Genomic DNA, 12,643 nt, shown 5'->3' with positions numbered 1-12,643 from the left:
TTTTGCCATTAGTGCCTGGTAATTGGCAATTCTAAATTATAAGGAGGTTGACGAATAAGATTTCCTCCCAAGTAGGTCTAGATGCTTATGGTCTTTTTCATGGGGTGTGGTTTTGGTGTGGTGTTGCATTCCATGTTCGTTAACTGTGTTGACTACCAAGGAATTTGGGGAGGATGAGAAAATAAAAATTCTGAGTCTTTTGCAGGAACATAATACTACTTATCTGCTTTCTTCATGTAGCAGGCATAGTAGATGGAGCATGCCAGATGATATTCACTGTGTCCAGAAGGGCATCATTGACCAGCAAAGCTAACTATGCAGGCAGATGAGAATGAATGAAGGATATTAAGCAGCTTATGAATCAGACTTTCCTTTTCCACAAACTCTCTGGAATAGTGGAGCACCTGGAGAAGTTTCAGGTGAAACCATCAATTTCAGGCACATTTCAGGTGTTCTCAATGTCTTTGATATGGAAAGCACGTCGGAGCTGAGCAGCAAGGAATCGGAAGTCTCTGATACAGCCAGGTCCCAGGGGAAACAGAATGCCTGCAATGCAAAGCATGCTGTGAGTACAGAGTCGGTGGTCTGCACCGAGGTGTTGGTGGCTGAGGCCACTGACAGTACTGTGGGTCTCAGATGAGCCAAGGAAAGTGCAGTCGGAGCCCAAGCAGGCTTCTCTGGTACTGAGGAAGCAAAGGATGCACTTTTTTTGCCGTCTTGGTCTGCTAACGATACCGATGATCTCTCCAGGCCCATGGCTTTGCCATCTTTCAGTCTAGCAATGCCCTGGGTACCTGAGAAACCAGCAGCTTCTTGGGTACTGTAGCAGAGCGACCACTCACCGGTGCAGTGCCTCCTGCTGGTTGTCTTAGGAATTAGCTCTTTCAGCACTCAGACCGCCCTCTGCTGGCCGGTGTCTTGCCTCAGGCCCTGGGTCCCTCCCAGACCCCAGTGCCCTTTACCTCAGGGTTCTTCCCCTGCTATACTCCCACACTCTGGGTCTCCCGTCCCAGGGGAACCCCCAATCCTCTATCCCCACCTTGCCTCAGTGGCTACTGCCAGTCATCATCTAGCCCCCTTTCACTGGGGCAGACTGCAGTATGTAATGGCCACTCATCATTGGCAAGGGGTTCCTGTTGAGATGCTGCCTTTGCCTATCCCTGGGCTGCCTCTTTACAGCCCCAGTACCTTTTGTAGGCCTTCACCAAGACCTGCAGCCTGGGAGTTCACCAGCCTGGAGCTCCCCAGCTCCCTTTGCCCTTCCCCAGCACTGCTCCACTTCGGATACCTTGCTCTCAGGCAGCTAGCTCTTCCCACTCCAGGCCTAGAGTGAGACTGCTCCAGCTCCTGGCCCCCAGCCCTCTTATAAGGGCTGGCTGGGCCCAGATTGAGCTGGCCACAGCTGTGGCTGCTTCCCCAATCAGCCTAGCTTGGCTGCTTTCAATCCCTGTTCTCCAAGAGTGGGGCAGTTGCCACACTACAGGCACCTAACTGGAGAGTGGATGGTGCTGAAGTGGCTGAAGACACCGACAACCTCAGCTTTTTAGAGGTACATTTTCCACCTGGTGATCCCAGAACATGGTCCTTGGAGGACTTATGACAGGGGCCTTGCAGCTTCCTCTTATATGCCCTAGAGGAGTGCAGCTCAGATATAGTGGAGGCTGTAGATATGCTTGGAGAGTGGCATATGGCATGGTCCCTTAGCTGGGGTCAGAATCTGGGTGTAAAGAGCTGTCCATCAGCAGCAACCAAAGTTTTACCTACCTGTTTTTTTCTGGCTCTGGATTTCAGCACAAGACAGAAGTTATACTTCTGTACAATGTGCAATTCCCCAAGGCAACAGACACAGCAGGAGTTCCTGTTGTTTACTGGGATTGCCTCCTGGCACGACAGACAGCATTTGAAACCAGGAGAACCAGGAATAACCTCCCAGTAGGCAAGAACTACCTTATCTACTAATATCTATCTAAATTATATATGAGAATTTTATTTATTTTTAACTAGGCAGCTAAAGCTACTGCTGCTTATTAATTACACTAATACTAAGAACTACAACTAATAAAATAATAAATGAGAACAAAGTTGAGGACATCTCAACAGGAACAATTGCCAGAGCTCCGTCTCAGGCTGAAGCAGTTGAGAAAGAACTGAGTGCAGTTCCCCCACACTGTGCTGTATAACAATGGCATGAGGCATAAAGTTGACTGGCATGCATGTGCAGGCCAAGTGGACACTGCTATAAGAAATCTCCAATCAAAGGTGCAGGGCACGCTAGCACACCTAGACTGGAGCACCCATAGGGAAACTACTTGCAGAACTTTAGTTAAGAAAAGTTGAGAATATTTATAAAATAAAAACACAATGAGAATACTACTAATGTTACTGAACTTTCTCTCCAACAAAATAGGGTAGTCAAGAAGCCATTATCTAGTGATTCAACATATCTGAAAACACTTAATTTAAAGGTTGTAGATTATATTCATGCAATTTCTCTGTCATTCAGAAGATTAGGGAAATGCTACAATATGTGTTGAAGATATATCATTTAAGACACCGTGTCTGAGAATAATAAATTACATTTACTTAGTGCCATTGACTAGCTTTGAACATCTCATCTGTACCCTGACACTAATCTGTCTGAACTACGTCTACTTTTATCATTGTAATTTTTGAAGCAGTTTCAAGCTACCAATTTTTAGAAGAACTTCCCATAAATTTCCTTTTCCCCTCATGAACTCAAAATATGGAATTCCCCCCAAAAACAGTTGGGTCCAAAACTGAGACTACTAACCATGTTAAGATTATGTATTTTATACATCACCGGTGCATTATTCCTTTTGATATCTGGGAATCTAAACTTACTAACAGTATAAATATTATCACTTTATGAACAAAATTATTACTATTTATTACTCATGTAACTCCATAGTGTGTATAGTAGTACACTACAACAGAGCAATGACAGATTTCCTGTCCTAAGAATTTGAAATCACAACAGATTTGTATAGATAGATAAAGTATAGGCCTGATTTTCATTTATAGTAAGGCTCCTTAATAGAGCCAGAGCCAGGCCATAAATGGGCCTTAATGTAAATGAAAATCAGGGCCATATATCACTAAAATCACTGTAAAACAGAAACATGCATTCTACATGAATTACTAAGGGCAAGATTGTGTTTGGTACCTTCATAATTGTGTAAAGCATGCAATGGGCTACACAAACTGTTGAGCCTTTAAGTTCAGAGATTTCAGTGATCCCACTAACATGGCTAATAGCTTAAACCTCTTCAAGAAAAGCAGAGGGGGCAAAGAGATGGTCAGCACAGGGGGAAGAACAATGCTGCCCCCCTTTACGATGTTTCATTTGCTGTTCTCACCTGAACTCTGAAAGACATAGTACATTCCTGAGGCACAATGCCACTTTGAAGCTTCATTTGGAGCACTGTAACTGTGCAATGCCCCCCAACAACAGGATGGTAAAACAGGTATGTGCTTCAGTTTAGCACTCAGGAAAATTTATATGAAAGACTAAAATTATAATGTGGCAATAACATGAACCTTTGCAAAACATTAACAATTTCTTAACTTTTTAATTTTTATTTTGAGTAAAACTAATATAAGCAACAGGAAAAAATGAGAATACCTCATGTATACTTTTTGCATTTAGAGGGATGTCATTCCTATAACGAACAAAAAATAAACAGAGTCCTTTGAATTTGTCTGGTGCAGTGTCTAAATATAATCTCATAATTTTAGTTCCTTTTACAACTCCTGGAATTGTTCGACCACATTCTGAAAATAAATTTAAGCACATTACTATTTTAAAATGTATGTATATCATAAAATGTTTAAAACTATTACAGTGAAATACAATAGTTGCAACTCAGTATTTTATTTATTTTTTTCCCTTTTGTGCATGTCAGGCACAACCCAGATAGTTTCCTTAATAGCGCTTGTGTATGAACATAATTTGTTAAAAGGAACTGTGAAATTACATCATTAAATAGTTTTTTTTTTCTATGGCGAAAACTAATAATGTTCATGAACAATTTATGAAGCTATTAGTAACTAAATACAAACTTCAATCCTCTGCAAATATATCACAATCCTCATTGTCAAAAACAATTGAACTGTTTTTGACTGATCGTTTCCAAAACAATTCAGGCTGAGGCAGATACACAATATTAAACATTTGTGCTGAAATGTTCAAGTTGGGCAAAGTTATAAACTGCAAATAGGGATTTATAATGGACTACCTGAACAACAGGCAGTGCAATAAGCCCCACCTATAACAATATTGTTAAAAATTAATAGCATGTACCTACTCCTGGTGCTTCTCCTTCTTGATATAAGAATTTCAAAGTTCTACTTCCATCTTTGGCAAAAAAATTATCAAATGCCTGTAACTGTTAAATCAAAAAGTAAGTTACTGTAAATCAAATGCTGTCAAATTACTACATTTTTATTTGTCTTAAAAGAACATATAGCGTTTAATTGGAGATCTGTTCAAAGTTTTGGTGATATGATAAATACTTTATCCAACACTGGCAGGGAGATGAACTAGGTAACCTAATAGATTTTTTTTTTTTAGTCCCTAAACTTCAATTGCTGGTATTTTCACAGGAATTATGCCATAGTATCATCTTCAAGAACTAATTTATTTCACTTATTGAATGACTTGCAAAGCACTAATCACCACAGCAACTATTCAATAATACACACAAATAGTAGACAAGACGGAGAAAAAATGGTTACCTACCTTTCCTAATCGTTGTTCTTTGAGATGTGTTGCTCATGTCCATTCCATTCTAGGTGTGCATGCACCCACATGTGCGGCCATCAGAGATTTTTGCCTTAGCAGTACCCATAGGGCTGGCTGTGGTGTCCTCTGCAGAGCCACGCTCATACCGCTGTATATCAGGCGCCGCTGGCCCTATGCCCTCTGTTTCTTCTTGCCGACAACATTGACGGAAGGGCAGGAGGGCAAGCAACGGAATGGACATGAGCAACACATCTCGAAGAACAATATTTACAAAAGGTAGGTAACCATTTTTTCTTCGAGCGCTTGCTCATGTCGATTCCATTCTAGGTGACTCACAAGCAGAATCAACGGAGGTGGGCTCGGAGTTCACAGTATTGCAGATTGCAGCACTGCTCTGCCAAAGCCAGCATTGTCTTGAGCCTGCTGGGTCAGCGTGTACTGCAACGTGAATGTGTGGACGGACGACCAAATTGTGGCCCAACAGATCTCTTGGATTGGCACCTGTACCAGGAAAGCTGCTGCTGACGCCTGCGCCCTAGTCGCATGAGCCATTATGATCGCCAGCGGGAGCACCTTTGCCAGCTCATAGCAGTAGAGGATGCAGGCCATGATCCAAGACAAGATTCTCTGTGCTGACACTGGGCAATCTTTCATCCTGTCAGTGACAGTCAGTGACATGAGTGCCCTGATCTCGGATACCCTACAGTCCAAAGTTATGGCGACCAAGAAGTAGACCTTCCAGGAGAGAAGCCAGAGGGAGCAGGAAGCCAAGGGTTCGAAGGGGGGACCCATGAGCCTCGATAGCACAAGATTCAGTTCCCAAAGGGGGACCAGGTCTCGGATATGCAGGTAAAGGCACTCCAAACCTTTCAGGAAGCACGCCATCATGGGATGGGCAAAGACCGACCAGCCTTGAAATGGAGGGTAGAACGCCGAAATGGCCACCAGGTGTACCTTGATCAAAGATAGCGATAGACCCTGGTGCCTAAGGTGCAGTAAATAGTCCAGGGTGTCCTTGCAGCGGGGCTTCTTCCACATGAATGTGTTGGTCAAAGGCCCAACACATGAACCGCTTCCACTTTGCCATATATGTAGCCCTGGTGGACAGTTTTCTGCTGCCCATCAGGACCTGTTAGACACCAGCAGAGCACTCCCATTTGTCCATACTCAGACACACAAGCAGTCAAGTGCAGTGATGCCAGGTTCGGGTGCAGCAGATTGCCATGGTTCTGGAACAGCAGATCTGGCTGAAGAGGTAGCTGCAACAGGGTGGCTGCCAAGAGACCCAGCAGCATGCCAAACCAGTGTTGACAAGGCTACACTGGGGCTATGAGGATAACCTTGCTTCACCTTCTGTCTTGCTTCACCTTCCACAGTACCTTGCGGATCAACGTTACCAGTGGGAAGGCATACATCAGTGCTCCTGACCATGGAATCAGGAAGGCGTCCAACAGGGAGCCCTTGTCCCTGTCCCACAGAGAACAGAACATGTGACACTTTCTTTTCTGCCTGGACACAAACAGGTCCACGTGGAGAGTCCCCCACCTGCCGAAGATTAGGCTGACCACCTCCGGATGAAGGGACCATTCGTGTCAAGACTACAAGGTCTTGCTGAGGTGAACCGCCAGGAAGTTCCTGGTTGTAGGCAAGTGGGCAGCCACCAGATGAATGGCATGCCACACACAAAAGTCTAAGAGGCTGAGTGCCTCCCAACACAGGGCCGAAGACCTGGTGCCGCCCTACCTGTTGATATAATACATAGGAGCTGTATTGTCCATCAAAACCTACACCACACTGCCCTTCAGGTGGGGCAAGAATGCCTGGCAGGCCAGGAGAACCACTCTGAGCTCCCTGACATTGATATGAAGGGTCAGATTGCATCTGAGATCAGGGTAAGCAACGGAGACAGGGTCACGAAGGGAGCTCCCTGCAGCACCGATTTTGGATTCAGACACAAATCCAAGGACAAGAGGATGTGGCTCAGCACCATGACCACTTGGTCCAGGGTCCATGACCACTCTGCTGGGGATAGAGACTGAGGCCAGCCACGCCTGCAGTGGCCATAGATGAACTCGGGCATGGTTGACCACGTACATGCAGGCAGCCATGTGGCCCATTAGTCACAGGCACGTGTGGGCTGTGGTGTGTGGATGGCTCTTTATGTGGGCAATCAAGTCTGACATGGCGTGGAAGCACGCTTCTGGAAGGAAGGACATGACTCAGGTGGAGTCAAGAACCATTCCGATAAACTCTGTGTTAGACTGGCATTAACATGGACTTTTCTATGTTTATTAACAGACCTAGATCATTGCAGATGGACCACACCAGACTGAGGCTGTGTTACACCTGCTCCGGAGAGCTGCCCTTGATGAACCAATCGTTGAGATACGGGAAGATCTGGACCCCCCAACATCTCAGGTAAGCTGCTACCGGCGCCACATATTTTGTGAACAACTTGGCAGCCAAGTACAGGCCAAAGGGTAGCACTGTGAACTGGAAGTGACACCCAGCCACTATGAAACGCAGGAAGCGCCTATGGCCTGGGAATATGGAGACATGAAAGTAAACATCCTTTAAGTCGAGATCGGCATGCCAGTCTCCCAGATCCAGGGAAGGAATGATGCAGGCCAGGGAGACCATGCGGAATGTCAACTTCTTGAGAGACTTGTTGAAGCCATGCAGGTCCTGGATGGGTCTGAGGCCTCCTCTGGCATTTGGGATTAGGAAGCAGCGGGAGTAGAATCCTCCTCCTTCCATGTCCTGAGGAACCTCCTCCACAGCTCCCAAGCCCAGGAGCTTCTCTATTTCCTGAACAAGGAGCTGCTCATGAGAAGGGTCCCTGAAGAGGGAAGGGAAAATGGGGGGGAGGGCAGGAAGAAGGGGTGGTAAAGAACTGCAGGATATAGCCCAAGCTACTATATCCAGGACCCAGCAGTCCAACATAACCCGTGACCAGGCCGAGCAGAAGGGGGAGAGGCAGTTGAGGAAAAGATGGGTAGGATCCAGTCGACTGACTAGGGCATCTGTAAAGGGGCTAGGCCGGGGCTCAACCCTCTGCGGGGCGGCGGAGAGCCACACTGGCTTGCTACACACAGTTGACTTTGGGGAATTTTTCCGGCCACTGGAGTCTCCCTCAACAGCCCTTGTGGTAACTGGAATGAGCACTGTAGGACCAGGCCCTGAGTCAAGGAGGGGAAACAAATAGTCAGTAGCTCAGGCCCTCAAGCAGGGGCTGAGCAAATAGTTCAGTGGTAACAAGTCCAGGCCCTGGGTCAGGGCGGGGCAACGAAGAGTCAATAGCTCAGGCCGGGCTGAGCAACTCAGCATGTGTGAATTAGCCCAGGCCTCCAAGGACCTGGAAGAGGGGGAGACTGCCACCCACAAGTTGGGTGGCAGGGGGGAGGCAGGCCCACCCACTCCACTGCGTCCCAGCCCAGGACCCTAGCAGCGGCGAATGACCCACTGCTGGGTCAGTGAGGATCCTGACCACAACACACTGACATGGGTTCTGGCAGAATTATAGCCAGACTAGGGTCGGCTGTCTGCGGGCTGCTTCCTAACTCCCCTCCTTCTGGTACCTGGGTCACGGCGGTGTTCTCTGGGGGGTCCAGCACCATGGGTTCCTCGGGGTAATGGGCAGGCAGCAGGTCCGGTAACTCCCCTGGATAGTGGGCGCAGGGCAGGTCCGGTAACTCCCCTGGATAGTGGGCGCAGGGCAGGTCCGGTAACTCCCCTGGATAGTGGGCGCAGGGCAGGTCCGGTAACTCCCCTGGATAGCGGGCGCAGGGCAGGTCAGGCCAGTCTTGCCATGGACCTGGGGCTGCGGGGTTTTCCCAGTCACAGGCTAAGCTGGCTGCGGCTGGTCCTCGAGTGAGCTCTGAGGGCCCACCTTTATACTTCCGGGTCGTGCCTTTCTACTTCCAGGTCGCCTCCTGTCCCTCTGAGGGGTGGGCTCAGAGCTTCCTGGGTCCGCCCACTCTGGTGTCTGGAGGGACTCAACCCTCTCCGGAGTGGCGGGGAGCCACACCACCTTGCTACAGCATTGCTCTCAGGCACACCCTCAAAATGATTGCTTCTGGCCCCCTGGGTGTTTGGTGGCCCCAGGATGGGCTGGAAATCGGGAGGAAGAAGGGTGACAATGATCAAAACTGGTATCCCCTCTTCTTGCAGATCCCTGACAAGGTTATAAGGTTCTTGGTGGCGGCGGTGAGGCCGAAAGGGTTTTCTGGCTGATTGCAGTGTGTGCATGCCCAATGAGCGAAGGGTAGCCCTACTGTCCTTCAACCGTGCAGCCTGGCATCTGTCTGATCCGAGAACAGACCAACTCCATCAAAAGGGAGGTCCTGGACTGAGGCCTGCATCTCCTGGGAGAGGCCCGCTGCCTGGAGCCAGGAGCTGGATCACATGATCACCACTGTTGCGACCACCCTTGCCATTGAGTCTGTATGTCCCATGCCGTCTGCAGGGAACATCTCACCACCGCAGTACCCTCCTCCACCAGAGTGCCAAACTCTTGGGCCAAACTCAAGGGACGGATTCCTGGAACTTGTTGAGACTGTCCCAGAGATTAAAATTGTACTGGCCCCCAGGGCCTGTTGGTTCACCACCCAAAATTGCAGGCTAGCGACTGAATAAATTTTTCTCCCAAATAAATTGAGTTTCTTAGCCTCTTTGTTTTTCGGAGTTGAGGAGGTAAGAACCTGCTTGTCTTTTTCATTGGCCACAGAATCAACCAGCAAGCCCGGGGGCAGGTGGGTATAAAGGTATTCAAAACCTTTGGCTGGCACAAAGTACTTTTTCTCAGCCCATTTCAAGGTGGGTGGGATGAAGGAGGGGTCTGCCAAAAGGTCATGGCTATCTTGAGGACCTCCTCATGTACAGGCAGGGTGACCAAGGCGGGCGTAAAGGCCGAGAGGACGAAGAGGATGTCCTCCTGCTCTGCCATCTTCTGTACCTCAAGCCCCAACTTCTCGGCCACACACCAGAGAAGGGTTTGATGTTCCATAAAGTCATCCGGCCAGTTAGCTCTGGAAGGTCCCGTGATCACCTCGTCTGGGGATGACAAGGAAAACTGGACCACCATTGGGGGTGCTAGGGTTTCGACCACCATTGGAGAAAGAGGTTTTGCAGCCAGCACAGGTTCCTCCACTCCGACCTCAGAACAGGCTTCCGGTACTGGGCCCAGTGCTGGTGGGGTCACTGCCCAATGCTCCATCATGGTGACCAAGGAGTGCTGCGAAGGAGGCATTGTCACAACTGGTACACCTCACGTGCTTCTATAAGGCCACTGCACTGGCCACTGGACGTGTTGCCATTGCGGTGCCGCAGATGAGGGAGCAGGCTCCAGCGCCCAATCACACCAGTAAGTGTTGGCGATGGGCTAAACTGGCCCTCCATACCGGAGGAACCACCTTCTGGTGACCCGGGAGGAGCCATCAATGCCTGTTTTTGTTTCCTGGTCATGGCTACCAGTGACTGTTGCCTAGGCATAACTGACTGGTAACTGTAGCGTGGAGAGCGGTACCAATGCGACCAGTGCTGGGGAGACCAGTACTGGGATGGGGAACGTTCCCACTGTGCCAGTGATTGGGACTGATGCCTAGAGGATGACCGTTGAGATAGTGAGCGGTGCCGGTAATAGTAAGGGGAGCATCAATCCCATGCCGGAGAGTAGCGCCGAGGGGATCTGGTGAACTATATACAACAGCCTTAAGGCACGAAGTTCAGAATGGTAGAAACTACTAGTTCTTGCTAAGCAAGAAAGGAACGTCAACTGACCACCATGGGAGGTAAGAAGGAACTGAGAGGGCCTAGGGCCTGCAGTAACTGACATACCTTGGCATGAGCACAGCACTCCAGAGGGTGCCACAGCTGGCCCTACAGGTACCACTAAGGTAAAAATCTCAGACAGCTGCACACACGGGTGTGTGCATACCTAGAATGGAATCAACATGAGCAAGCACTCGAAGAAAAAAAAGTTACTTATAAATTAGGTAACAACATATAACTACAATAACAAACAAACAAAATGTTTAAATCAGACTTACTGAAGGGCCATCCAAGATCATATCTTCCACAGTTGTTGCATCTAAACCAAGTTTGTCCCCTAGGACTTCAAATATGTATCTATATGAAGCACCTATTTTCATTTTTCGACCTTCTCTTGCATCTCTATATCGTGCCTAAAACATAAAAAAAAAGTTTAAAAAAACTAAAAACTGCAGTGTTTGCAAAATTATTTGTTAACCTGACCCATAACATGAAACTAATATTATAGTTTGCTGTTTATGTGAAACTCCCCTAATTACTCCTTAAAAATAAACTATATTTTCATAGGTTAAAAGAAGGGGACGTTACTCAGCTTGTGCAGCAACTCGAGTCAGTGGTGCTAGAATGGGGGGGGGGTGGGCAGAGGGCCATGGCTCTCCCACTTTTTGAAAGTGGACAGGCTTGGCCCACGCACTTTTTGGCAGGGGCCCACCCCTCTTCTTCCCTGAGGCCTCCCCCCGACCCTGGACAGGCCAGCAGCTGGAGCTGGACCAGGGAGCCTGGACAGCTGTGAGTCGCCATGCCGCGGACCCTCCACCTGCCCAGGTTGAGGGGGTTGAGAGCAGCCCCCGGCCCATGTCCCTCGGACATCCTTCCCAGGGCAGGAGGGTCCGCGGCTCCCACAGCTGCCCACGCGCCACATGTGGCTCTTACCTGGACCCAGCTCCAGCTTGGGGGCTGCAGCCCAGCCATGGTAAGAGCCTTGCAGGTAGCTGTGGGGAGCCACAGACCCTCCTGCCCTGGGTGGGAGGCCTGTGGGGAGGGGAAAAGACAGGGGTTGCTCGCGACCCATCCACCCCAGGCAGGTGGAGGGTCCAGGGCTCCTGGCCCACTCCGGCTTCTGGTTTGGTCAGGGGCGAGGCCTTGGCAGAAGAGGAGGTGTGGGGGACCCTGGCTTTGCCTTCCCCCCCATATTTTGGGGCAGGTTCTGCCGCCCTTGATTGGAGTTCTCCAAGATGTGTGTCCCTCTGGGTGCTCCACTTCAGGTGTATGTGTGCCCCCATGTGCCTTTGAGCAGGGATTTTCAGTAGCAGTACCTGTTTGGCCCACAGGTATGTTCTACATATCCTCAAGTCCTGTACCAAGGATACTGAATGCTATGCAGGCAAATACCCCTTCTCTACCACAAAGTCCCATAGAGGAATCCCAGGAAAGAGGGCAGATGGTGGAGAACCCACAGGAATACAAATCTTGAAGAATTCAAGTTAATGCACAAAGTGAGTAACCTCTACTCCTTTTTCCAATAGGGTCCCTATGTGTGCTCCACTTCAGGTGACTTCTGAGCAGTATCCCCCAGGATGGAAGGAGCTTAGATGCAGAGTCTAATACTGAATACAGAACTGCACTGCCAGCTGCAGCATCTGATCTAGAGACATTACCCAAAGCATAGTGATTGGAGAAAGTATGTACTGTAGTCCAGGTTGCAGCTCTGCAAATTTTAGCAACTGGAACATCCTTGAATGATGTCATAGAAGTAGACTGAGACCTTGTGGCTAACACTCTAGGGGGCTGAATGTTTGCAGATTCATAACATGAGACAATACACCCAGAAATCCACCTTAAGACTCTTTGGGAGGAGACTGTGGATCCTTTGCATCTGTCTGCAAATGAAAAAAAACAACCTGGGAGACTTTCAGAATGGTTTGGTTCTGTCCATATAGAAGGATAATACCCTTCTGACATTTAAGGTATGGAATGCAGCTTCCTGCCTAGTCTGATATGATTTCAGGAAAACAGCTGAGAGATGAATAATCTGATTAATATGCAATTCAGAAGACACTTTAGGTTGAAATTTAGGATGTGGATGTAACAAGACTTTGTCCTTTCAAAAGA

General features: G+C 48.4%; 1 protein-coding gene across 1 annotated transcript in view; it reads right to left on the bottom strand.

Moving 5' to 3' along the window:
* DNAH8 (dynein axonemal heavy chain 8) overlaps positions 1–12,643 on the bottom strand; it is a 583,322-nt gene that overhangs the window by 540,842 nt on the left and 29,837 nt on the right. The window contains exons 3-5 of the mRNA XM_078852248.1: positions 10,810–10,944; positions 4,322–4,406; positions 3,644–3,792 (exon numbers count right to left, since the gene is read on the bottom strand). Coding sequence (XP_078708374.1) covers positions 3,644–3,792; positions 4,322–4,406; positions 10,810–10,944 — 369 coding nt within the window. The remainder of the gene's footprint in view (positions 1–3,643; positions 3,793–4,321; positions 4,407–10,809; positions 10,945–12,643) is intronic.

This window comes from Lepidochelys kempii, chromosome 3, assembly GCF_965140285.1.
Source record: "Lepidochelys kempii isolate rLepKem1 chromosome 3, rLepKem1.hap1, whole genome shotgun sequence".
Lineage (NCBI taxonomy): Eukaryota > Metazoa > Chordata > Testudines > Cheloniidae > Lepidochelys > Lepidochelys kempii.
Note: the sequence above shows the minus strand (reverse complement) of the source record. Positions and strands in the feature narration are given on the sequence as shown.